Source organism: Eptesicus fuscus, chromosome 13 (assembly GCF_027574615.1).
Source record: "Eptesicus fuscus isolate TK198812 chromosome 13, DD_ASM_mEF_20220401, whole genome shotgun sequence".
NCBI classification, from domain to species: domain Eukaryota; kingdom Metazoa; phylum Chordata; class Mammalia; order Chiroptera; family Vespertilionidae; genus Eptesicus; species Eptesicus fuscus.
The window spans coordinates 82,915,675-82,937,046 of NC_072485.1; the positions used below are offsets into that span (position 1 = coordinate 82,915,675).

The 21,372-nt window shown below is 66.9% G+C and overlaps 2 protein-coding genes across 5 annotated transcripts; one reads left to right on the forward strand and one right to left on the reverse strand.

The window, feature by feature from the left end:
- Positions 1–242: 242 nt before the first annotated feature.
- Positions 243–17,166, reverse strand: DEAF1 (DEAF1 transcription factor). Of its 2 annotated transcripts, none has more exons than XM_054724957.1 (12): positions 16,742–17,163; positions 14,781–14,878; positions 14,121–14,250; positions 13,470–13,616; positions 12,966–13,105; positions 12,505–12,570; positions 11,161–11,287; positions 10,798–10,926; positions 10,188–10,316; positions 8,041–8,285; positions 1,857–1,946; positions 243–684 (listed from the first exon to the last, which is right to left on the reverse strand). In XM_054724957.1, the coding sequence occupies exons 1-12, from the start codon at positions 17,028–17,030 to the stop codon at positions 580–582; spliced, it is 1,695 nt and encodes a 564-aa protein (XP_054580932.1). In that variant the 5' UTR covers positions 17,031–17,163; the 3' UTR covers positions 243–579. The 2 variants fall into 2 exon arrangements, with proteins under 2 accessions (XP_054580932.1, XP_054580933.1); XM_054724958.1 differs by lacking the exon at positions 243–684 and adding an exon at positions 706–1,010 and having other exon boundaries at positions 16,742–17,166.
- A 45-nt stretch (positions 17,167–17,211) lies between these two features.
- TMEM80 (transmembrane protein 80) lies at positions 17,212–21,157 on the forward strand. Of its 3 annotated transcripts, none has more exons than XM_054724959.1 (5): positions 17,212–17,252; positions 18,711–18,794; positions 18,888–18,980; positions 20,063–20,158; positions 20,258–21,157. In XM_054724959.1, exons 1-5 carry the CDS (start codon positions 17,234–17,236, stop codon positions 20,461–20,463), a joined length of 498 nt encoding a protein of 165 aa, XP_054580934.1. In that variant the 5' UTR covers positions 17,212–17,233; the 3' UTR covers positions 20,464–21,157. The 3 variants fall into 3 exon arrangements, with proteins under 3 accessions (XP_054580934.1, XP_054580936.1, XP_054580935.1); XM_054724960.1 differs by having other exon boundaries at positions 17,235–17,252; positions 18,701–18,794; XM_054724961.1 differs by lacking the exon at positions 20,063–20,158 and having other exon boundaries at positions 17,222–17,252.
- The last annotated feature ends 215 nt before the right edge of the window (positions 21,158–21,372 follow it).

Genomic DNA, 21,372 nt, shown 5'->3' on the forward strand with positions numbered 1-21,372 from the left:
GGAAGGGATGAGGTTGCACGCAGGCTGTGACTTCCAAACTGGACGGGCAGCTCCGAGGCCCTCACGCTCCCGCCGCCGCTCCAGCCCCTGGGGTGACAGCCGGCGGGCGGGCAGCCGCTGCAGGGCCTGGTGTCCCCGAGGCCTGTGCACGTCCTCCGTCGAGGCCTTCTCACCACAAGATCAGGAGGAGAAACTGAGGCAGGCCGACCCGCCTCCCAGTGTCTGGGAGGTGAGAGCTGGGATTGGGTTAGGGATCGACTTTACTGAGACACATATATATACACGCGTGTTACACACACAACACACCCGTGGGTAAGACCGGACCCTCGTGATCCAAGAATAAAAAAGCACCGTGAGACGCCCCTCCGCCCGGCCGCCGAGGCCCGGCCTTCGCTGCCCTGGCCTTCCTGGGGCTTCCGGGCGGCGGGACTTCACTCCCAAGGGCACAGGTCACCCCAACTCTGTTCATAACTTGGCCAGCAAGTTTTTTCCCTTCTCAACGCCCCCCGCCCCCCGCTGTGAAGTCCTCGAGGTCCTGGGCCCGAGACAGCCGGCACCGCAGAGGGGGCCGGGGCACCCTCACACGGCGACCTTCTCGATCACGCCCTCGGCGACCTGGACTTCGTCCCCCTGCACGGTGACCGATGCTGCCTGCCCACACATGTGCTGGTGGTCCTTCCAGTCCTGCGGGGAGAGGCACCGTGACAGGAGCTGCCCCCTGGCAGCCGCCAGGAGCCTCCGCCGAGGCCACAGCCTGGCCCGCCTGCGTCCGAGGGACCCGCTCACAGGCCAGCAACCAGGAGGAGCCTCAGGCCCCGGGGCCCTGAAGGCGTCCAGGGATCTACACACAGCGACGTCTGGGCCGCCCGGCCGGCGCGGCTCGGTGCTGAGGCCCGGCGACTCTCGGCCAGCACGTCCCGGGTTGCGGGCTGGATCCCCAGCGTGGGCGTGCAGGAGGCAGCCGATGGATGATTCTCTCATCACTGATGTTTCTCTCTCTCTCTCCCTCTCTGAAAGCAATAAAATACATTTTTAAAAAATAAAATAATGTCCTTCCAAGGAACACTGTATCTGCGTCGCTGCCACAGCGCGGTTTACAATCGCAACAACGAAACTGCAGTTGCAGCCAGGGGGCGGCGGAGGCTGGGGCTCCCGGGAGGACGGGGCGGGCGCTGAGCGAAGCCCCAGCCCCCTCGCCCCCAGGTGCGCATGGAGCCTGGACCGCGGCTTGCAGGAGGCTGGACGCCAGGGAAGCCGCCGGCCACGCGGTCCCTCCAGGCAGCCGTGGCCTGGCCCAGGGCGAGGTGAGGGTGCGGCACCCAGTGGCGTGACGGGAAGGCGCGTGGACACGCACACCTGGAACAGGGACCAGTGCCTGCCACCGGGCGGGGTCCCGACGGAGATGGACGGGCTCTCTGCGCTGTCCTGCCCGCACTTCCTAGAGTGCTGTGAGCAGGCTCCCGCCTCCCCCGCCCCCGTGCCCGGGAAGCCCCTGCCGCGCCACGTGCCACACCCCACGGTCCTGCTCGGTCACCATCCCCCCCCAGGACGTCTGTTGAGAGGGGACAGTGCTCAGGCCCCACGGTGCGTCCCCGCCGGGGAGAGGCCGAGTGACGTGCGCAGCTGTGTGGCCCGTCCTCCCACCGCCATCTTCACGCAGAAACCCCCGCAGGCCGAGGGGCGAGCGGGCGGGGCCCAGCGAGGCGGCCGCGAGGCCCCGGAAAACACCCGTTTAACCTCCTCCGAGGGAAGGCGAACGGTGGGAACAGACACAGGGGCCCCGGGCTGGGCGCTGACCACAGGCCAAAGGCCAAAGGCCACGGTGAGCAGCCCCCGCCCCCCGGGAGGCAGCCTACCTTGCGCTGGCAGAAGGTGGAGCAGTAGTTGACCTTGTGGCAGCCGGTGCACTCGCTCAGGGCCTCCCGGCCGCAGTTGACACAGGACTGCTGCAAGGACAGGGCCGGTCAGTGCGGGCACAGGCGGGAGGGCCGGGGCCGCCCCCACGCCCGTGCCCGCCACCTCCAGGACAGCTGGTCCCGTTTCGCCGCGTGCAGAGGCCCAGGCTGGGGACAGAATCCTCCACGGGCGGTGACAGCCCCGGGCTCCGGTCGGCAGGTGCCGAGCGGCCCACACCCTGTCCCCGCCCCGTGCCCAGCCCTCCAGCCACGAGGCTCCCTGAATTCTGTGTAAATTACGGGCTTGGAGCTCTTCTCTCTGATCAGAGCGCCGCACACAGGGATGCAAGCCTGACCCTGGCGGACCTCAGTGGGGCGACCGGGTGACACGGCCGACACCGGCCCTGAGGTCAGCTCCAAGCGCGGAGCGCAACAGCAGGCAGCAGACGGGCACACGCCAGAACATGCATGTCAAACTCGCCGGCCGCATGCAGCCCACAACAAGTATTTTTGCAGCCCAGCCAACTTAACGGTACGTAAGAAACATTTTAAGCCCTGGCCGGTGTGGCTCAGTGGACAGAGCATCGGCCTGCGGACTGAAGGGTCCCGGGTTCGATTCCGGTCAAGGGCACGTATCTCGGTTGCAGGCTCCTCCCTGGCCCGGGCTCTGGTGGGGCGCGTGCGGGAGGCAACCAATCCATGTGTTTCTCTCACATCGACGTTTCTGTCTTTTCCTCTCTCTTCTACTCTCTCTAAAAATCAATGGGAAAATATCCTCAAATGAGGATTAAAAACACACGTTTTAATAAAAAATTTGTAACTTAATTTTGACAATACCCTGTTACACATAATTAATAGTGAACTCCAATGTTCGCTGATGGCTGATTGCTACAGTCGTGTTGCATTCGTTTCCCTTACACGCAGGCGCACCACTAACGCCAGCAGCGAATATTTTAGCGGCCGATGGCCACGTCATTAGTCTTGGACTGACTTGTTCGGTGTGAGCAACAGGAAGTAATTCGCTTTCGGAGAACGAGAAAAATAGGTTTATTTGCATTACGCTTATTAATTTGTGCAGTTATTCAGGGTCTGGTAAGTTCCTGTTCTATTATTCTATGCTAACGGTGACTCCTTTGTTTCAGCCCTCTGTGTTCGCATGTCTCCGGAATGAACCGACGTTTCTATGAAAATGAAGCTTTTGCTTTCTGTGGCCACACGCCCGTGCACCTGTGTGTTGGCCTGTGCGTGTGACACGCTTTAGGACCTGCCGGCGCCCACCAGCCCGCACGCGGCAGCCGCCCCAGCAAGCCGCCGGGTTTCCGTTCTGAACTTGAGCTTCCATCTGGCAGAGGCTATATTTAACACAGAACGCTGCCGCTCACAAACCACCGCGTGGGCGCCCGCGTCACCCGGTCCACGTGCCCCGCCGGGACTGTTCGTGACGAAACCTGCGGGGCGGTGGTGGTGGGGGGGGAGCCTGCAGGAGGGAGGGTTCCCCAGGGAGAGCAGGTCTGCTGAGGGGAGCAGGGTGGAGGCACCGGCCCAGGATGCCCCCCATGGAGGCTGCGGTGCAGCGGCCCCAGCCACGCGGCCACACGCTGGACCTGTGCCCTGCGGCCGAGGGCCCGCTCTCCGCCCGCTTCACCGGCTGCGCTGACTGCACACATGGAGGCTGCGCCCGCGTCGGGGCGGGACAACCCCTGAGGGTCCGGCTGCGCTGAGCGTGGCCGTTTAAATCCCAGTCCGTGGGGAGCGGGCCGCCCAGCGCCGCCAAGCCCCCGCGCGCTCTGGGCCACGGGGCTGGGGGAGGTCTCGCCCTCTGACCCCCGCGGCCTCCTGTCCCGGCTTCGTCCGCACACCAGACCCCGCGGAGGACAGCGTGGCGGGTCCTCACGAGCTTCCCTCTCGTCACCAGGGTTTGCCGGTTCAACCCCAATCCTTCCAACGTGGCGTCAACCACAGGTTCCTCCTGGGATGGCAGTTGGAAGGCACAGAGCCGGCCTCGGTCCTCCCCCGGCGTGGGCGGGCCCAGGGGCGGACATTCACTCGCCACTGGCTGTCACTCCTGTCGCCGCAAGTCCCCGACGGGCCACTCAGCACGACCGACCGCAGGAAACGCTTGGACCACGTGTGTCCTCGCCCGCCTTGCGTGCCCGCACCCCCCAGGGACGCGTGGGGTCTCCTCCCTCGTGCCTACGGCCCCTGAGGCCGCTGGAGGGAGCCTTCCTTTCGCAGGACCGCGGCGCTGAGGGTGCCCGCGCCCACCGCGTGGGCGTGACCGTCCGGGGCCCCAGGCGGTTTGTGCACCGGCCGGCGGGTGCTGGGCCCACGGGCGGGCGGGGGTGGCTCAGCCTGACAGGGGTGAGGACCTACCATCTGGGCCTCCGTGCTCAGCTTTCAATAAAAAATTGTTCTTTTTTATTGAACTTCCTGGGGTGACACTGGGTTTCAGGGGTACAATTCTACAACACGTCACCTGAGCACTGTGCTGTGTGTTCACCACCAAAGTCAAGTCTCCTCCCATCACCATTTATATTTACCCTTGTCCACCCCCCAGTCACCCCCAGTCACCATAGCGTCTGTGCCCATGAGTCCATACATTGTCCAAGAATGACACGTCGTAGCCCGGCCGGCGTGGCTCAGTGACTGAGCATCAACCCAGGAACCAAGAGGTCATAGTTCGATTCCCGGTCAGGGCACAGGCCCAGGTTTTTGGCTCCATCCCCAGTGTGGGGCGTGCAGGAGGCAGCCGATCCATGATTCTCTCTCATCATAGATGTTTCTACTCTCTCTCCCACTCCCTTCCTCTCTGAAATCAGTAAAAATATATTTTTTAAAAAAGATGACACGTTGTATCTACAGCCCGAGAGAAAGGTCCGGCGTGCCTCACAGCCCGGCCATTTCAGAGGCCGGGGCTTCGGGGGACCCTGAGCCCTCCGAACAGGCTGAGCCACCTCGGCGGCGGGTCTCGGAGAAACGCGGAGCCAGCCTTCCAGGGCGGGGCTGGCTGTCCAGGGGCACAGGCCAGCACCCGCTGCCGGCGACCGCCACCTGGGCCTGGGCCTGGCCCCTGGGAAGAAGGCGGCTGCGCCGTGGCTGCTCACTCGTGGGAACGGCACGCAGCAGCGGCTCTCGCCCCGCCCGCCCCGCCTGCGGGACACACGTGGTTGCAATCTGTGTCCGCTCACCCCGGAGAGTGTTCAGGGCGGGGGTGTGGGGGGCTGACGGCAGGAAGGAAGATGTGGAACTAAGTGGAGAGCGTTCCCCTTTCGTTTCCTCGCCGGCCCCAAGTCCAGATTCCTGCGCAGCGGGCGCCCCCAAACCCGAGCTTCCACCTGCCCCTCTGTCCGTCCGGCCTGTGTCCCAGCGGGGAACGGTGGTGTCCCCACACTCCCGTCCCAGCAGCCTGGACGAGGGGGCTGGGAACGATTCGGGGTCATTCTAAGTAAGGACCCAAGTGTCTGTTCCCCAACCACGCTCCTCCGCGCAACCTGAGTCAGACACACACAGGCCCCCCTTCCTGCCGCAGGCGCCCCGGGACCTGGACCGGACGGTGTCCTCACCTGCGGGAACTGCCGGCGGGGCGGGGCGGGGCGGGCAGCCCGGGATGCAGGCACGAGGGAACGGCCCCACAGCGTCCGCTACAGCTCAGGGCCCCCCATCGCCGCTCTGGCAGCACATGTACTAACGCTGACCGACCCAGCATGGCCCCTGCGCAAGGATGACACGCAAATTCGTCAAGCGTTCCACATGAAAAAAATAATAATCCCCAAAGCCCTAGCCAGTTTCCTCAGTGGTTAGAGCGTCGGCCCACGAACCAGGAGGTCACAGTTCAATTCCCAGTCAGGGCACGTGCCCGGGCTGTGGGCTCGGTCCCCAGTGTGGGGCGTGCAGGAGGCAGCTGATGGACGTTCCTCTCTCATTGATGTTTCTCTCTCTCTCCCTCTCCCTCTCCCTTACACTCTCTCTAAAAATCAATAAAGACGTATTTTAAAAATCAGGGCTAGGACAGGACTTAGGAACCCCTAACGCGTAGGAGTTAAGGGGTACGCGATCGGTTACCCGGCGGCGGCACCTCTGCCCGGGCCGCGTCAGAGAGCAAGCGCGGCCGCTGTCGTGGCTGGGCCAGAGCCCTGCGTCGGGCAGACCCTCTCGGACATCCCGACGGCACAACACAGACGGGAAGGGGCAGGCCCGACAGCAGGTGGGGGTGCGACCCGACCGAAGGAATCACAGGGCGCGAGGCGCGAGGCATGGGCTGCAGCTCCAGCAAGAGGCCGGAGGGGTTCCCCTCAAACCGGGAGAGCCCGGCATCGCGGGCGTGTCCGCGGAGGGACGGGCACAGACCACCCGGAGGAAGGGGAAGAGGACCTGCAGGGATCCGACCGCTCCCGGGACCAACCCGACGGTGCTGGGGGAGGACAGACTCCCACCGCCTCCACCGCGAATGTGCCACGACGCCCCACGAGCCACGGGAATGGCCGGGCGCAGGAAGGAAGACGCACCCACAGCCAGGAGGCAAGCGGGTACCGGACACAGCCCTGCGGCCCCGGGTCGGCTCAGCTAAGGAGACAGGAACGTGCTCAGCGCACGGAAGGCCAAGGGGCCACCGCGTGGCAGCGACGGGACCACGCGGGACAGCGTGCAGGGGCCGCACCTGCTGCCTCGCCAGGAAGACCCGCACCGCGTCCTCCCCAAGACGAACCCCCCGCGTGGGGGCCGGTAAGCTCTCCCAGAGGGGGTGACTTGGGGTGACAGAGGGGGGGGGCGATGCAGGGGGCGGGCAGAGGAGGGCGACGCGGCTCCCGGCACAGCCGGTCACAGGGCCGGGCCGTGTCTGGCGTTCTCTCCACCGGCACCCTGGCCGCAGGAACGGCCACCCTGCACTCGCTGCCGAAGGCGATCGCGGTGAAGAGAAGCCAAACCCCGGCTCGCAGCTGCTTCCGTTTGGTCGCGGCTTTCACTTCTCCCCGGAGGCGGCAGGTGCTGGCCGGCTCCCACCCGCCGTCACTTGGTTTCATTTCTCCGCCGGGAGCTCAGCCGCTCCCGTTTTCCCGTTACTCACGGTCTCAGCGCGCAGGGCCCACGCTGCGGGGGCTGGAGAGCGAGCGCTCATCCGCAGGCGGCCACGACTTGGTTTCTCGCTTTAAAACCCACACCCGGGGCCTGAGGGCCAGAGCCGAACCCACGTTATCTGGGTGAATAATCATCACTCTTTTGGTGCTTAAGCTTTTCTCTTTCCTAACAGCTCGGCATTCGGCAGGTACTGGCTGGCACTGTGCGTACTATTGCTATCCGCACCCAGGGCGTCCCCGCTGCTGCTCAGACAGCGTGAGGGAGGTGGGCAGAGGGAGCGGGAGGAGCCGCGATGTGCGAGAAGCACACGGACTGGCCGCCTCCCGAACACGGCTCTGCACCAGGACTGAGCCTGCACGGAGGTCCGCGCCCTGGACCGGGAATCAAACCTGCGACCCTTCCGTGTGCAGGCCGACGCTCTGGCCACTGAGCGACCGCCAGGGCTGGAATTACATTTTTTTAGTATTTTTAAATGATCTCTCTCTTCACGGGTAGAAGCAACATTTTTCCTCCTGAAAACAAATCAATCACTATGGCATCCGGCGGGCGCTGGACTTATGGGGAGACGCCTGATGAGCTACAGAAATGTCTAACCACTGAGCTACCCCTGAACCAGCGTAATGTCACCTGTCAACTGCCATCGAGAGTAAAACACTTCCAAAGGAAAACAGCCAACCACACGTTAAAGTCATTTAGGAAACTGAGAACCGTAAAAGCTCGTCTCTCCTCTGACCTGTGAGAAGTCGAAGGAAGTGGAAACGTTTCCTCGCACAGAATTATAGAATCGTTCCTTAGGCAGACTTGGTGGGAGCCAGTCAATCTGACCTTTGCTTGCGCACCCCACGCACACTTGCTGAGTGAGGAAGCTCAGTTGACATCACGCCGCCACCCCCAGCCGCACGGCACGCAGCACGACCCCCCCCCCCCCGCCTCCCCCCTCGCACTCCCAGCCTCTCCCAGCTGGGCGAGAAGGGGCGGCACCAGGCTGCTCCCCGGTGCCCAGACTCTGACTCGTCTCTGGCCACACCCGTGCATCGGCAGGCGTGGCCCCGCTCCGCACGCACGTTACCTCCTTGCGCTCGGCGTCCTGCACCCGGGCCTGGGCGGCCGCGGCCTCGCGGTAGGAGCTGGCCTGCTTGGCTTGCTCAAACAGCGCCTTCAGCTGCTGGGCCGTGCTGAGCAGGGAGTTGACCATCTCCTCCAGGTACAGCCAGCTCCGCGGCTCCGACAGCTCCAGCCCGTTGACCACGGCGGGCGAGACGGCCTTGGCGGGGTGGGAGGGCGGGACCGCCAGGGCCGGCAGGGAGGTCAGCACTGCGACGTTTGGGAAGCAAGACAGAACCAGCATTAGTGCGGCTCCCGGCTCCCGGGCCCGCCCGGACCTCGTCCGCCACCGGAAGGCAGGGCCGGAAGGCAGGGCGGTCGGGGCTGGATGCCGCGGGGCCTGCTCCTCAATGCGCGGTCTCCGAGCTCCAGGCCCAGGCGGGAGGCCGGACATTCCAGTGACAGACACAAGCCGCGAGCAAAACGTGCCGGGCAGGCGGCCGCGAGCTTCCCCGGCCCGGCCGGGGGGACAGCGAAGGGGAGAGCGGGGCTCCAGGATGAGCCCCCCAAAGGGAACCTCCAGGCGCGGGGGCGGGCGGGGGGGGGGTAGGTGCCGGGAAGTGGGGCCTCTGCTGGGAGCCCGCGACGGGAAACACGCACATCACGGGGGCACCTGGGACTCTGTCAGCACAGCCACCTCGGCTCCGCCGGCGGGAGCGGCACCCCGCACACCAAAGGGTCACGGGCTCGACTCCCGGTCACGGCACATACCTAGGCTGCGGGTTCGACACCCGGTCGGGGACATGCGAGAGAGAACCGATCGATGTTTCTCTCTCTCCCTTCTTCTCTCTCTGAAAACCAGTGAACACGTCCCGGGGAAAGTGTAACAACAAAACACCAAGCCCTCGCTCTCTCTTTGTTTTTATTGTTATTTTTAACCCTCACCCGAGGACATTTTCCCACTGATTTTTAGAGAGAGCGGGAGGCGGAGAGACGGAGAGAGAAACATCAACGTGAGATGCATCGACGGGCTGCCTCCTGCACATGCCCCGACCGGGCATGAAACTGCAACCGAGGTCCATGCCCGTGACCAGAATCGAACCCTCGACCCCGGGTCGGCGGGCTGACGCTCTAACCACGGAGCCACAGCAGCCAGGGCAAAAACCTCCGTTTCAGAGGCAGGCAGTTGGAGGCGTGGAGTCCGCGGCGGCGGCCCTGGCTGCAGGGAGCCCCGGGCGTCTGTGGTCGCGCCCATCGATGGAGGACGGGAGAGCTGAGGCTCTCGGGTCCGGGGAGACAGTTACGAAGACGGGAAGGAAGGGAACCGGGACCCTGTGGGTTCTGTGCTTTGGGCGAAGCGGAGACTCAGCCTCAGCCGGGGGCGGAGACCCACCCGGCCCTCCAGGGGGAGCCCTCTCGGGAGCACGGCCCCTTTCCTGGTGCAAGCGCTCCCCACCGGGTGTCACCGGGCGTGGGTGCCGGACGACCAGCAGCTCCAGCCCACGGACCGGGCCGGCCGTCGGCTTTGCACCGCCATCCCCGGGAGAGGGCCAGGACCAGACCCCGACCCAAGCCCCCGGCGCCCGCTGTGCCAGAGGCCGGGCGCTCGGACAGCAGGCAGACCTGGGGCAGCGCAGGAGCAGCCACGGGAACAGGCGCCAGGCCGTGAGAGCAGCCCTCGGTCCCGGGCCTCCAGGCACCCGCCAAGGGCACGCGCTGACCCGGGGAGGGCGCAGCTCGCCACCCAGGCCCAGCCCAGGGGCTCCCCGGCCCAGTGCTAGAGGAGCCGCTGGGCGGGAGGGAGGGGGGGGCGGGGGGGGGCAGAAGCAGCGTGACGTAGGGGGAGAGTTTACACGGGAAAAGGGGTGGAACAAGCAAGGGAAACTGAGGCCACGGGTTATAGAACTGCGGCCTCGTCTGTGGGGCGCGGCCCCTCCCCGGGACGGAACGTGCCGCTCCTCGTGGGGGAAGGTGACCCGGGCTTCTCGGTCACACGGTTCTGTACACACGCGTGCCCGGGTCCTCATAAAACCCTTGACAAACGCGGTGGGCACGGCCCCGACCCGGGGCGCCGGCAGACAAAGCCAAGCACACGCTCCTTCACGCAGGGTCCCCGCCAAAGCAGCACTCCGAGGCCCGCCGCCTGCGCACGCGCGAGCCCTCCGGACTGACCTATTTTGGGGTGCGCGGTTGGCAACGCGGCTTCCGGGAAGGGCGCGACCTGGCAGCTGTCCTGGTACCCGGGGTAGTGGGGCTCCGCGTGGCCGACCCGGCACGGGGGCTGCACGCCCGCCTCTTGCACTGCAGCGAGAGAGGAGGGCGCTCGTGACAGGCCGCGCACACAGGCCCCGTGGCGCCATCCCCCGGGGCAGGTCCCGCCACGCGTGGCAGCGGCCCGAGACGGGTGGGTCTGAACTGCGCCAGTGACAGAACTGGGTGAAGCAAAACGCAGCCAACATTGGTTCCCACGCCCCTCCCCAGCATGGCTGCTAGAACACACACTGCACACGTGGTCACGCGTGTCCCCACGGGCCACACTGGTCTAGAGCGGGCTGGGCAGCTGTGAGCTTTCCAGGCGGCCTGGTCCTGCCCCGCTCATCACCCCCCTCGCCGCCCCCCGAGCTCCCTACGCCCCCAGCTCACGCCTCCCGGTGCCACGTGGCTCCCGACCAGCGAAACTGCCCGCCCGAGGCCCTCTAGGTGCCGGGCCGCCTCCGAGCCCAGCTGCGCAGGGCGAGGCGGGCGCGGCGCGTGCGGGTCGGGCGGTGCTGAGCCCACTTGCCTGTGGCTCCCGCGAAGACGTCCCCCTGGGCCGGACTCTCCGAGATGACGGCCGTGGCCTCCACAGTGGACGCCCGGTCGAAGGTCAGTGCGCCGGAGGTAGTGATCTGTCCTGAGGGGGTCACAGTGACTGCGGGAGCAGAGGCGGCTTTTACTGCGGGCGGGGCCTCGGGGGACCCCAGGAGCCCGGCCGCGGGGACGCCACGCAGCTGCAGACTCCTCCGCGGCCCGTGAGAAACAGGGACCCACCCGCCTGGGGGAGACCTCGGGCTGCTGCAGAGGCAGGCGGGGCAGGGAGGGGCAGCGGGGACGGAGTGCGGACAGCAGCGTGCGCGGGGAGCCGGGAAGCGTGCCGGGGACTCACAGGTGGTGGCGGCCGTGGCGGGGAGCAGCGTGATGTTCTTGGGGGCCTCCTTCTTGCCCGGGGCGGCGGGCAGCTCGTTCTCCTTCTTGCGCCGCTTGTAGGGGACAAAGAGCCGGACAGGGCCGCTCTGCGGGGCAGCACAGAGACGGGCGCTGGCGTGGGCGCGGCTCCCCTGGCCACGGATTACGTGGGGCCCGGCTCCCCTGGCCACGGCGCCAGCAGGAGGCAAGCAGCACTCAGAACGCCCCCTGTCGGCCCCCAAGTCCTTCAAAGGACAGGACAGGTGCTTCCAGAAGGAACACAGGAATGACCGTGCGGACACAGGGGAGTGTGGTCAACGCGCGGAACGTCCAGGAGCCCCGAGAAAACAGGGACCCAGCGGAGGAGAGAGACCGCAGGCGCGTGGTCCCCGCGCAGGAGGAGGGAACCGGACCGGCGACACAGGAGAGCGGGGAGGCAGCGGGAGCGCCGCGGGGAGGCCCAGGCCTCAGGGACGTGTCTCGCGGGTCCCGAGCTCCAGGAGGGACCCCGCCTGCTCGGTGCGCCGAGGGGCCTGGGCCGACCTTCTCGGCCGCCAGCTGGGGAGCCTGGCTTTGGTCTAGAGCGTCTCTCTGGTTCCCTCCGCAGTTTCCACGTCTTTACTGAGCCTCCCTGACGAGACTCAGCCGTTGAAGAGCGCCTGGCCCTGGACCCGTGCTCGGCTGGCTGGAGCGTCATCCATACACGAGCGGTTTCGGGTGTGATTCCCGTGAGGGCACGTGAGAGGCAACCAATTGATCTCTCTCTCTCTCTCTCTCTGTCTCTCTCTCTCTCTCTCCCCCGCCCCCCCTCCTCTCTCTGAAAAGCAATAAAGTTTTGGGTTTTTTTTAAGTGTCTGGGCCTGGCCAGTGTTGCTCAGTGGTTGAGCGTTGACCTATGAAGCAGGAGATTGCTGGTCAAGGGCACGTGCCCAGGTTGTGGGCTCAGTTCCCAGTGGGGGGCGTGCAGGAGGCAGCCCATCAGTGATTCTCTCTCATCATTGATGCTGCCATCTCTCTTTCCCTCTCCCTCTGAAATCAATAAAAATATTGTTTAAAAGTGTCTGGTTTTGGGGTTCAGCTTTCCATTATGTCAGGACGCTTCCGCTGACGTTCCCTTAACAACCGTTCCGGGGCCGACCACCTGCCCCAGCCAAGGCCTCGGTCCCCAGAGTAAAGTTTGAAAACGGAATCTGAGCAGGGAACTGGTCCGAAGGGACTCGGGGGGTTCGGGGGGACACCAAGAGGAGTAAGGACAGCGCCTCTGTGCACGTCGGAGGAGGGTGGGGGGCGCCAGGGCCGCCAGGCGCTTGACCTCCGCACTCACCAAGGTCATGTCGTCGCAGCAGGCGGCGCAGGTGCAGGAGGCCGCGTGAGGGTTCAGGATCCCGTCCTGCAATTAGAAAGTGCCGCCCCCCGTCAGACCGCCCTGAACGTGAGCTGTCCGAAAGACGAGACCCTGCACTTTCCAGAACCTTCCTCCTCCACTCCCGCCACGATGCTGTTGCTGGTGGTAGGATCCACCCCTTTTTTTCCAGGATGTCGATTCCCCCGCCTCCTCCCCGTATCAGCCCCCAGAAAGCCAAGCTGAGTCCGAACACGCCTCGCCGCGCCCAGCCTCCCGCCATCACACGGGCAAACGCTGCCCTTGTCCCACTCGAAGCCTCGGGAGATGAGAGACACGGGCGGCCACGTGACTGCCCAAGGGCCTGGCCGCCGGCGTGGGTCCGACCGGGGCCAGGAGCCGCCCGATGCGGGCAGAGCGGGCAGGGCGGGCGAGGGGCGCACCTGGATGAGGCACTGCAGCGGCCGGCCCGCGTAGCGGATGCTCCGCTTCCAGTCCTTGCTGCTGGCTCTCCCGGCCATGGCTTCGAACTCCGTGGGGCTGTACCAGTTCTCGCCCTGCTTGATGCATCGGCCCCGGCCTCCTGGAACGACAGGACGGCCGGTTCCCGCCTCCCGCCTCCCGCCCGGCTGGTCCGGGCCTGCGGGACCTCACCCACTCCTGCCGTGGGCCCCGGCTGAGGGGCAGATCTGCCCACGGCTGCCCCGCCGAGCTCGAGGCCGCTGTCCAGCCAGAGCCCGCTGCGCCGGGTCCCCATCTGAGCCAGGAACAGACGCCTCGGCCCGCCTCTCCCTCGCCTGGGTCACCGCCTCCTGGTTGTCCCCACCCCCCCCCCCCCACCCGGGCCTCCTGGGGAGCCCCTGCCTTCGCCTGTGTCCTTAGCTAGTTTGCGGGCCGGCCTGCCGAGGGGCTGCCACGCAGGGTCTGCGCGCGGCGGGGCTGCGCACCTGAGCCCAGCCGGTTCTTGTAGAGGGTGCCGCTGATGTTGCGGCAGCGCACGGGCAGCTCGCTGTCGTACACCGACGGGTCCCAGTTGTACTTGCTGCCCCCCTTCTCTTGCCCGGGCGCCAGAGGGGTGGGAGGAGACTGGGGACCTTGGCACAGAAAGCATTTGGCGGTGAGACCCAATGCGCCGGGAGGAACCCGGCCGGTCAGCGGCCTCGCCGAGTGCCCACGGCGGGTCTCCGGCGTTCCCAGGCGGTCCCGCAGCACCGCCCTCCACTCCAGAGGAGGCCCCGCAGGCAACGCTTCCTCAGCCCGGAAAAATCCCACTTAGCAATAGTTGCTAGTCCAGCCCTGGCCGGTGCGGCTCAGTGGATAGAGCGCCAGCCTGCAGACAGAAAGTCCCGGGTTCTATTCCAACCAAGGGCACATGCCTGGGTTGCGGGTTGATCCCCGGTGTGGGGCTTGCAGGAGGTAGCCAATCAGTGATTCTCTCTCATCGCTGATGTTTCTCTCTCTCCCTCTCCCTTCCTCTCTGAAACCAATAAAAATATGTCTTAAAAAATTAACAGGAATTGCTATTCCAAACCGACCACAAAAATAAGCAAGTCAACCCCCAGGAGACCCCATGGGCCGTGGGGCAGGCGGGCCCGTACCTGGGGTGAGCGGAGCGGCCGGCCCCTTCAGCCCCGCGGTCTCCACGATGCTCCCGTCCGTGTGCACCACGATCAGCGTGGCCTTCTCCGCGTTCAGGCTGTCCCCGATCTGCAGGGCGGTCCTGCCGGACTAGAGGGGAGAGTCCCCCGAATCGTCTCGGGACGGCCGCCGGGTGTCACCTGGAGCCCTGGGGCCTGCCCCGGCCGCGAGGTTCTCCCTAACTGTCACCACGGGGGCGCCTGCCACGCCTCGTGGGTCTCCTTCAAAGATGTCCCCAAGACGCAAACGCAGAGCCAACAACGAGGAGAGTCGATGCCGGCCCGCGTGGCCCCGAGCACGCTGGAGACCCCTGCCCCAGCCGCAGCATCAGCTGCTCCAGAAAAGCCGCACGTCCACCGGGAGAGCAGGCAGGCCGGGCCACGGGGAAGCTGGCCGGGCGGACGCTGGGCACTCCCACCCCAGGGGCCCTGCGCGGCCACCTGGCGTCGGGGGCGGGAGCGCCGTCCCCTGACCCCGGGGCTCGGGAGGGTCCCTCCACCCGCCCACATTTCACGACTGGTCCCACTTCAGCTCTACCCCCCAACCGCCCCCCAACACCCGCCTCCCCGGCAGCGCCCGGCTAGAGGAGGAGGCCGGGCTGAGCTAACAGAGCAGCTCACCAGCACGTGGCCCGAGAGCGAGGCGGCGTTGGCCACCGAGGTGGTGAAGACGTTGTCCGCCGAGGCGCCCACGTTGGCCACCGTCACGGTGGTCACCTCTGCAACACAGGAGCCTGACTCAGCGCGCCAGCAGGGCCCAGGCCCCCGCGGCGCCGGGGTACCCGACGCAGGGGCGGCGCCTCCAACGCTGGCGCCATCACCCGGAGGCCTCGTCGACATTTCTGGACCGCAGCCTGGCTGGTCAGCTCCTCCGGGGAGAGGCCGCCCCGCCGCCGGGAGCGCCTGCTGCTGCGGTGAAAAGCCACCCAGGAGCGCCTTCCTGCACCCGATGGGCCCCCCGCGTCCCGGCGCCACCCAACGCTCCTGGCTTCTGTCCCCGTGGAGGAGAAAACCATGCAGGGCCCACAGCGACGCCCACCAGACAGCAGCCCACCTGCATGAGCTCCTGCTGGCTCTGCCCTCCCCAGGGGGGGCTCCTCGCCCCGCCTCCCCCCTTACTTCCATAGAGCCCGCCCCGCGTGCAGGGAACCCTGTCTGAACGCACGTTCAAGCCTGAAGGCCACACAAGCAGCCCTCTGCCCAACGGGCCGCCTCAGAGGGCACCTAGAAACCTCGGAACCGGTGTCGCTGGTACCAGACAGCGTTACGGCTTCAACGCGCAAAGCACAACCACAGCCCGGCCGGCGGCTCGGGGGCTGAGCATCAACCTAGCAACCAGGAGGTCACGGTTCGATTCCCGGTCGGGGCACATGCCCGGTTGTGGGGCTCCGTCCCCAGTGTGGGGCGTGCAGGAGGCAGCCAATCAATGGTTCTCTCTCATCATCAATGTTTCTCTCTATCGCTCCCTCTCCCTTCCTCTTTGCAATCAATAAAAATACATTTTAAGCCCTAGCTGGTTTGGCTCAGTGGATAGAGCGTCGGCCTGCGGACTCAAGGGTCCCAGGTTCGATTCCGGTCAAGGGCATGTACCTTGGTTGTGGGCACATCCCCAGTAGGAGGTGTGCAGGAGGCAGCTGATCGATGTTTCTCTCTCATCGATGTTTCTAGCTCTCTATCCCTCTCCCTTCCTCTCTGTAAAAAATCAATAAAATATATTTTTAAAAAATACATTTAAAACAAACAAACAAAAAACACAACCATAAAATTTTGCAGGAAAAAAACAACATCAATACAACTTTCTGACGTCGTGAAGGGTGACATCACACTTCTGCACTCGGAAATATATGTGCAAAAGGACACAAGCCTGAAGGAAAACCTCACGGTGCAAAGTCCCAACGTTAACCGAGAGCCACAGAGCCTCCGGGGGCCCTGCACAGACCACACTTAGGCGCCGGCGCTGGGCCCCATGCGGCCCCCAAGGGGCTAAATGGTCACCTAAGTGAACGCACAGCTGGTCCACCCGTGCGCACACACCGGGACCACACGCCAGGGACACACACACAGGGAGCAGACAGACAAGGCAGGCTGGGCACGGGGTAGATGCTGAGAAGGTTCTGGAAAGAGCACAGAGTGCTGAACAGGAGGGGGTGGACCGGCACAAGGAAAAGGGGGTTCAGGGAGCAGATGTGCATGCAGGGCCAGGTGTGCAGGAACGACAGGGCACAGGGCAGGTGTAGGGCAGGTGCCGGGGAAGGGGGTGGGCGGGCCATGGGGCTTGCGGGGGAGGTGCCTGTGGGGCAGGTGCTTAGGGCAGGCCTGTGGTCCAGGTGTGCGCGGGCAGGTGCGGGATGTGGGTGTGCGGGGCAGACAGGGCCTGGTCCGGCGTAGCAGGTGCACGGCAGGCGTGCGGGACAGGTGTGAGCTGGTTGTGCGGGGCTTTGTGGGGTGAGAGTGTGGACTGGTCAGGGCGGGGTGCATGCGGTGCAGGTGCACGCGGTGCAGGTGTGGACTGTCGGGCGGAGTGCGTGCAGGGAGGTGCGCGCGGGAGGTGCGGGCGGGCGGGCGCGGGCCGGCACACTTGCCTGCGAAGGCGGCGGCCGCAGCAGCCTCGTCGGGGCCGGGCAGGGCCTCGGCGCCCATGTCCATGTGCCTGGGCTCAGCGGCCATCACCGCCACGGCCGTCACCCGCCGCGTCTCGCGCTCCGCCTGCGCGTCCCCGTCCTCCTCCGAGTCCTCGTCCCTGTTGAGCACCGGCTCGTCCGCCTCGCTTCCCGCCGCGGCCGCGGCCGCCGCCGCCACAGCGGCCGCGGCCGCCACCGCCGCCGCCTCGGCCAGGCCCAGCTGCTTGGCGGCCGCGTCCGAGTCCTCCATCCGGACTCCGCCGAGCCCGCCCGGCCGCGCGGCGAGCCGAGCCGAGGATGCCCGAGCGGAGGCCGAACCGGCACGAAGAGGCCCAGTCGAGCCGAGCCGACGGCCTGGAGTCCGGAACCGAGCGCCGCCGAAGGTGCGCGAGCGCGCGGCGCAGAGGATGCCGGGATCGCGGCGGACCCGGGGGCGGGGCCGGGCCGGGCAAGATGGCGGCCGCGCGGCGAGGTGAGGGCGCGGGCCCCGGCGGGGCGCTCGGGCGCTGGGCACCGGGTCCCGGGCGGGGGCGGGGGCCGCGGGGCGGGGTGGCGGTGGTCCGGTTCTCGCCGGAGCTGGGCGGGCCCCCAGCCGGGGGCGGCTCGCCTTTGCGGCTCCGCGGGGAGCCCTGTCCGCCGGGTCCCGCGCCGCCCGGGCTGCCCGAGGCCGTCCCCGGACCCGCCACTCCGTCCCTCCTCACGCCGGCCGCGTGGACCGGCCGCGCGTGGTGCCCCTCCCCGTCGGGGCTTGGGGTGGCCGTGGGGGCCGGCGTCCCTGTGCGGCGCGGCGCGGGGTCCCGGGGGGCGAGAGGCGGGCGGTCGCAGGGCCCAGGGAGAACCGCCGCTTCGTGTCCGCCACCCAGTCGCTTCCTTTCCTCACTGCGACCGGGACGGTGAGGCCGGGGTCGCCCCGTCCCCGTTCCCCAGGCGCGTCCTGGGCGCGGCCTCCCTGACCGCCGCTCTCCTGCAGGGAGCGCGTCCCCCACCGCCGTATCCTGCCGCTGCGCCCTGCCCGCCGCCGCCTCGGACCCGCTCCGCTCCGGGCCTTTGACCCCCGCCTCCCCCTGGGCCCGAGGGGTGATGGCGCGGTTGGGAGGAGGATTGCTCACGGCCACGCTTAGCGGGTCGAGGTGACTTCCGAAGGGAGCGCTGGCCGGGCACCCGCCTGCTCCCCTGCGCCCCGGAGTGGGGCGTGGGGGCCGCCGGGCTGGGAGCGAAGACCCTCCGAATGCGCGCAGCCCCCGTGGCATGAACACATCCCGAGTGTGCGGAGCTCCCGAAAGTTGGTGGCGTGTATTTAACTGCTCCCCACAGGAGAGAAATAGACTTTATTTGAAGAAAACAAAATCCCTTTTTCTCCCTGTCTTGTAACTGGGGCCGTGGTCAGGGTGACGCCCAGCGTGCTGAGGCTCCTGCCTGCTGCGCCCAGTCAGTCCCCTTGCTGTAGGCCAGGATGTCCCTGTGAGGGGCCGTCTCCGCCCCCCTCCTGCTCCCGGGACACCCCCCACCCGCTCTCCTGCTCCCGGGACACGCCCCCCCCCACCCGCTCTCCTGCTCCCGGGACACCCCCCACCCGCTCTCCTGCTCCCGGGACACCCCCCACCCGCTCTCCTGCTCCCGGGACACGCCCCCCCCCACCCGCTCTCCTGCTCCCGGGACACCCCCCCACCCGCTCTCCTGCTCCCGGGACACCCCCCCCCCCGCTCTCCTGCTCCCGGGACCTCCCCCCCCCCACCCCCCCCCCGCAGTGGGACACCAGGGGCAGTATTGACGGGTGCCTGGCGGGCAGGACTCCATGGCCCCACAGGTGCCTGAGCGGGGCCAGCATGTTTGTGGAGGCCGGGCAGCCCCTCTTGCCCGGCGCTGGGTGGGCGCCCGGGGCAGCTCGGCTGCTGCACGGAGTCCTTAACGGCTTCCCAGCTCTCCTCAGTCCTCCTGCAGATGCTGCTCTGCCTCGGCGGGCTGTATTCCGCCCTCTACCTCCTGGCCACGCTCCTGCTGATCGCCTACAAAAGTAAGTCCCGGCGCGAGGGCGGGGGGGGGCTTGGGTGCTGCCGCTGCCGCTGGCGCTGGAACCTGAGCTCTGGTCGGTGCCCGCCCCCCGCAGGCCAGGCGTTCAGTTACCCTCAGGACCACCTGGTGCTCGACCTGACGCTGCTGCTCCTGACCGGGGCCCTGGAAGCAGCCCGCTGGTACTGCGGTGAGTGGACTGGCTGCGGGGGGGGGGGGGGGCGGACTGGCTGCGGGGGCCGGGGGGGGGCGGACTGGCTGCGGGGGCGGGGGGGGGCGGACTGGCTGCGGGGGTGGGGGGGTGGACTGGCTGCGGGGGGCGGACTGGCTGCGGGGAGCGGACTGGCTGTGGGGGGCGGGGGGCGGACTGGCTGCGGGGGGGCGGACTGGCTGCGGGGGGCGGGGGGGGGGGCGGACTGGCTGCGGGGAGCTTCGGGCACTTGCCACGCAGACAGCTGGCTCCCCTGACCTCTGAGCAGCCTCGTGGACAGCGTGGCTCTTGGAGACGCCTGAACACTTGCTCAGTGCTTCCCCGGTCGCCTGTGGCTCGCCTTACAGCGAATTAAGTATTAATCCGTCCATTGAGAAGCTGGTGCAGGAGGCGTCCTGGGAGACGGGGTTCCTGTCCGAAGCAGGAGCCGCAGGGGAGCAGCACTCCCCTCGCAGCCAAACGCTCTGCTCCCCCCGCGCCCCTCCCGGGAGCCGCAGCGCTGTCCCGTCCCCACCAGGACCGCAGGCTGCAGGCCGGAGGTGGGAGGCCTTGTGGAGCTTCGACAGAAGCACAGCGTGCCCTTTGCCCTCGACCCCTCCCCAGCTCACCTCGAGGGCCCGGCTTCAGCCCTGTCTGCCTGGTGCACTCGCAGGCAGGCACGCACTCGCCAGCACTGTGACTGCTGTGTGTTCGCCCGCACCTCGGCCTGGGGCGTCCCACCCGGCCACACCCCCCGGACTGGCCCGAGGGGCTCGGGAGACAGAAGTGCGCTGGGCCTTAGTGTCCACTGTCACAGCCAGGCTCCTGCCGTGGGCGGGTGGCAAGTGGCAGTAGAACCGCCTGCGCACCCAAGCTCCCCCCACTGTGGGCTCTGGGGTGCCCTGGGCACGTGGGCATCCGCATTTTCCATGATTGCCCCGTTGGTGAAATGCAGTTTTGTTTTTTCTAACTACACATTAGTTTTCCTGGGTCTTAGCCCAGAGTAAAATATCTTAGGAAAAGGTGTGAGAATGCACTTGGGATGGTTTTTGGGAGCCTGACCCTCTGTCCCACCCATTCAGCTGACCCAGAGGCCAGGGTGAGGTCAGAGCTGCGGTCGCTCCTCAGCCGCCTGAGGACGATGCTCTGTTTTGCTTTCCGACACCGAGCCCCGGGTGGTAGTGGTCCCGCAGCCTCGCCCTTCCGGGTCCACGCGGTGCTGGGTCCCAGACAGGTACCCGCAGCCTGGTACTCACTGTGTGTGTTCTGCTCGCCAGGCACCAAGGGCAACCTGACGGAGACGGAGCTGCCGCTGGCTGCCAGCCTGGTCCTCACCGTGGCCAGCTCCCTGCTGACGGTCTACTTCCTGCTCTGGCAGACTCTGGTGCTGTGGGCAGACTCGGTCCTCAGTGCCACGCTCCTGGCGCTCCACGGCCTGGAGGCCGTCCTGCAGGTGGTGGCCATCGCTGCCTTCATCAGCTAGCTGGGCGCCCGAGGCCGGGGCAGCCCTGGGCCTCCTGGGAGCCCGCAGCCGAGGGGAGGCATGCTCCTGCCGGGTGGTTTGGGTGGTTTATGAGTCTTCTTGGGGACAGGTGCGGGCTGAGTCAGGGACTGCCTTGGACAAATCTCGGCCCCCCCCCCCCCCCCGGCAGCAGGGACAGTGGGCTTCACCGGGCACCACCCAGGAGCCTGGCCAGCTCCCTCGAGGGTGTGCCCGGCCACGCACATTTTCCCACTGCGGCAGCCTTCCTCACAGGTCTGCGCTCCGTGGGGCCCACACGATGGGGAACAGCGGGGGTGGCACAGGGAGCCCCGGATCCTCAGCCGCTCAGGCCAAGTCCCGGGTGGAGAGCTCCAGAGTGGAAGGTGCTGGAGCTGGTCAGCTCAGTGGGCGCCTGTGTGGCCGCCCAGCTCCTTCCCAGGGCTTCTGGCTCAGCCGACACCCGGGGGCAGCGCACCTCTCTCCCGGCCCGGGTTGGTGACAGCCACGTCAGGGCTCAGGTGTCCTGCCTCGGCCATTAGAATGCCAGTCACGTTTGCCCTGAGCGCCGGACGGACCCAGGTCTGCTGTAAGCCGATCCTTCCTCGTCGCTTTCCTCCACGTGCTCCTCTTGAGCGTGTGCTGTTTGGAATAACATGTCCAAGTGGGTGTTGTTAAATAAAGAAGTGTTTATGCCTCCCTGCCGTCTTCCTGACAGGCCACCCCTCCTCCAGGGCTCCCCGCTCAGAGCCCCACTGTCCCACTGCGCTGGGCCCACCTCGGGCTCCGGACGCTGGGGAGGCCCCGCCCCCGCAGGCCCCGCTGGGCCACAAAGAGGCAGGGACACCATGGCTCCAGGTGGCCAACGACCAGGCTGGGGCTCCAGGCCGACCCGCCTGCGGTCAGTGCTGC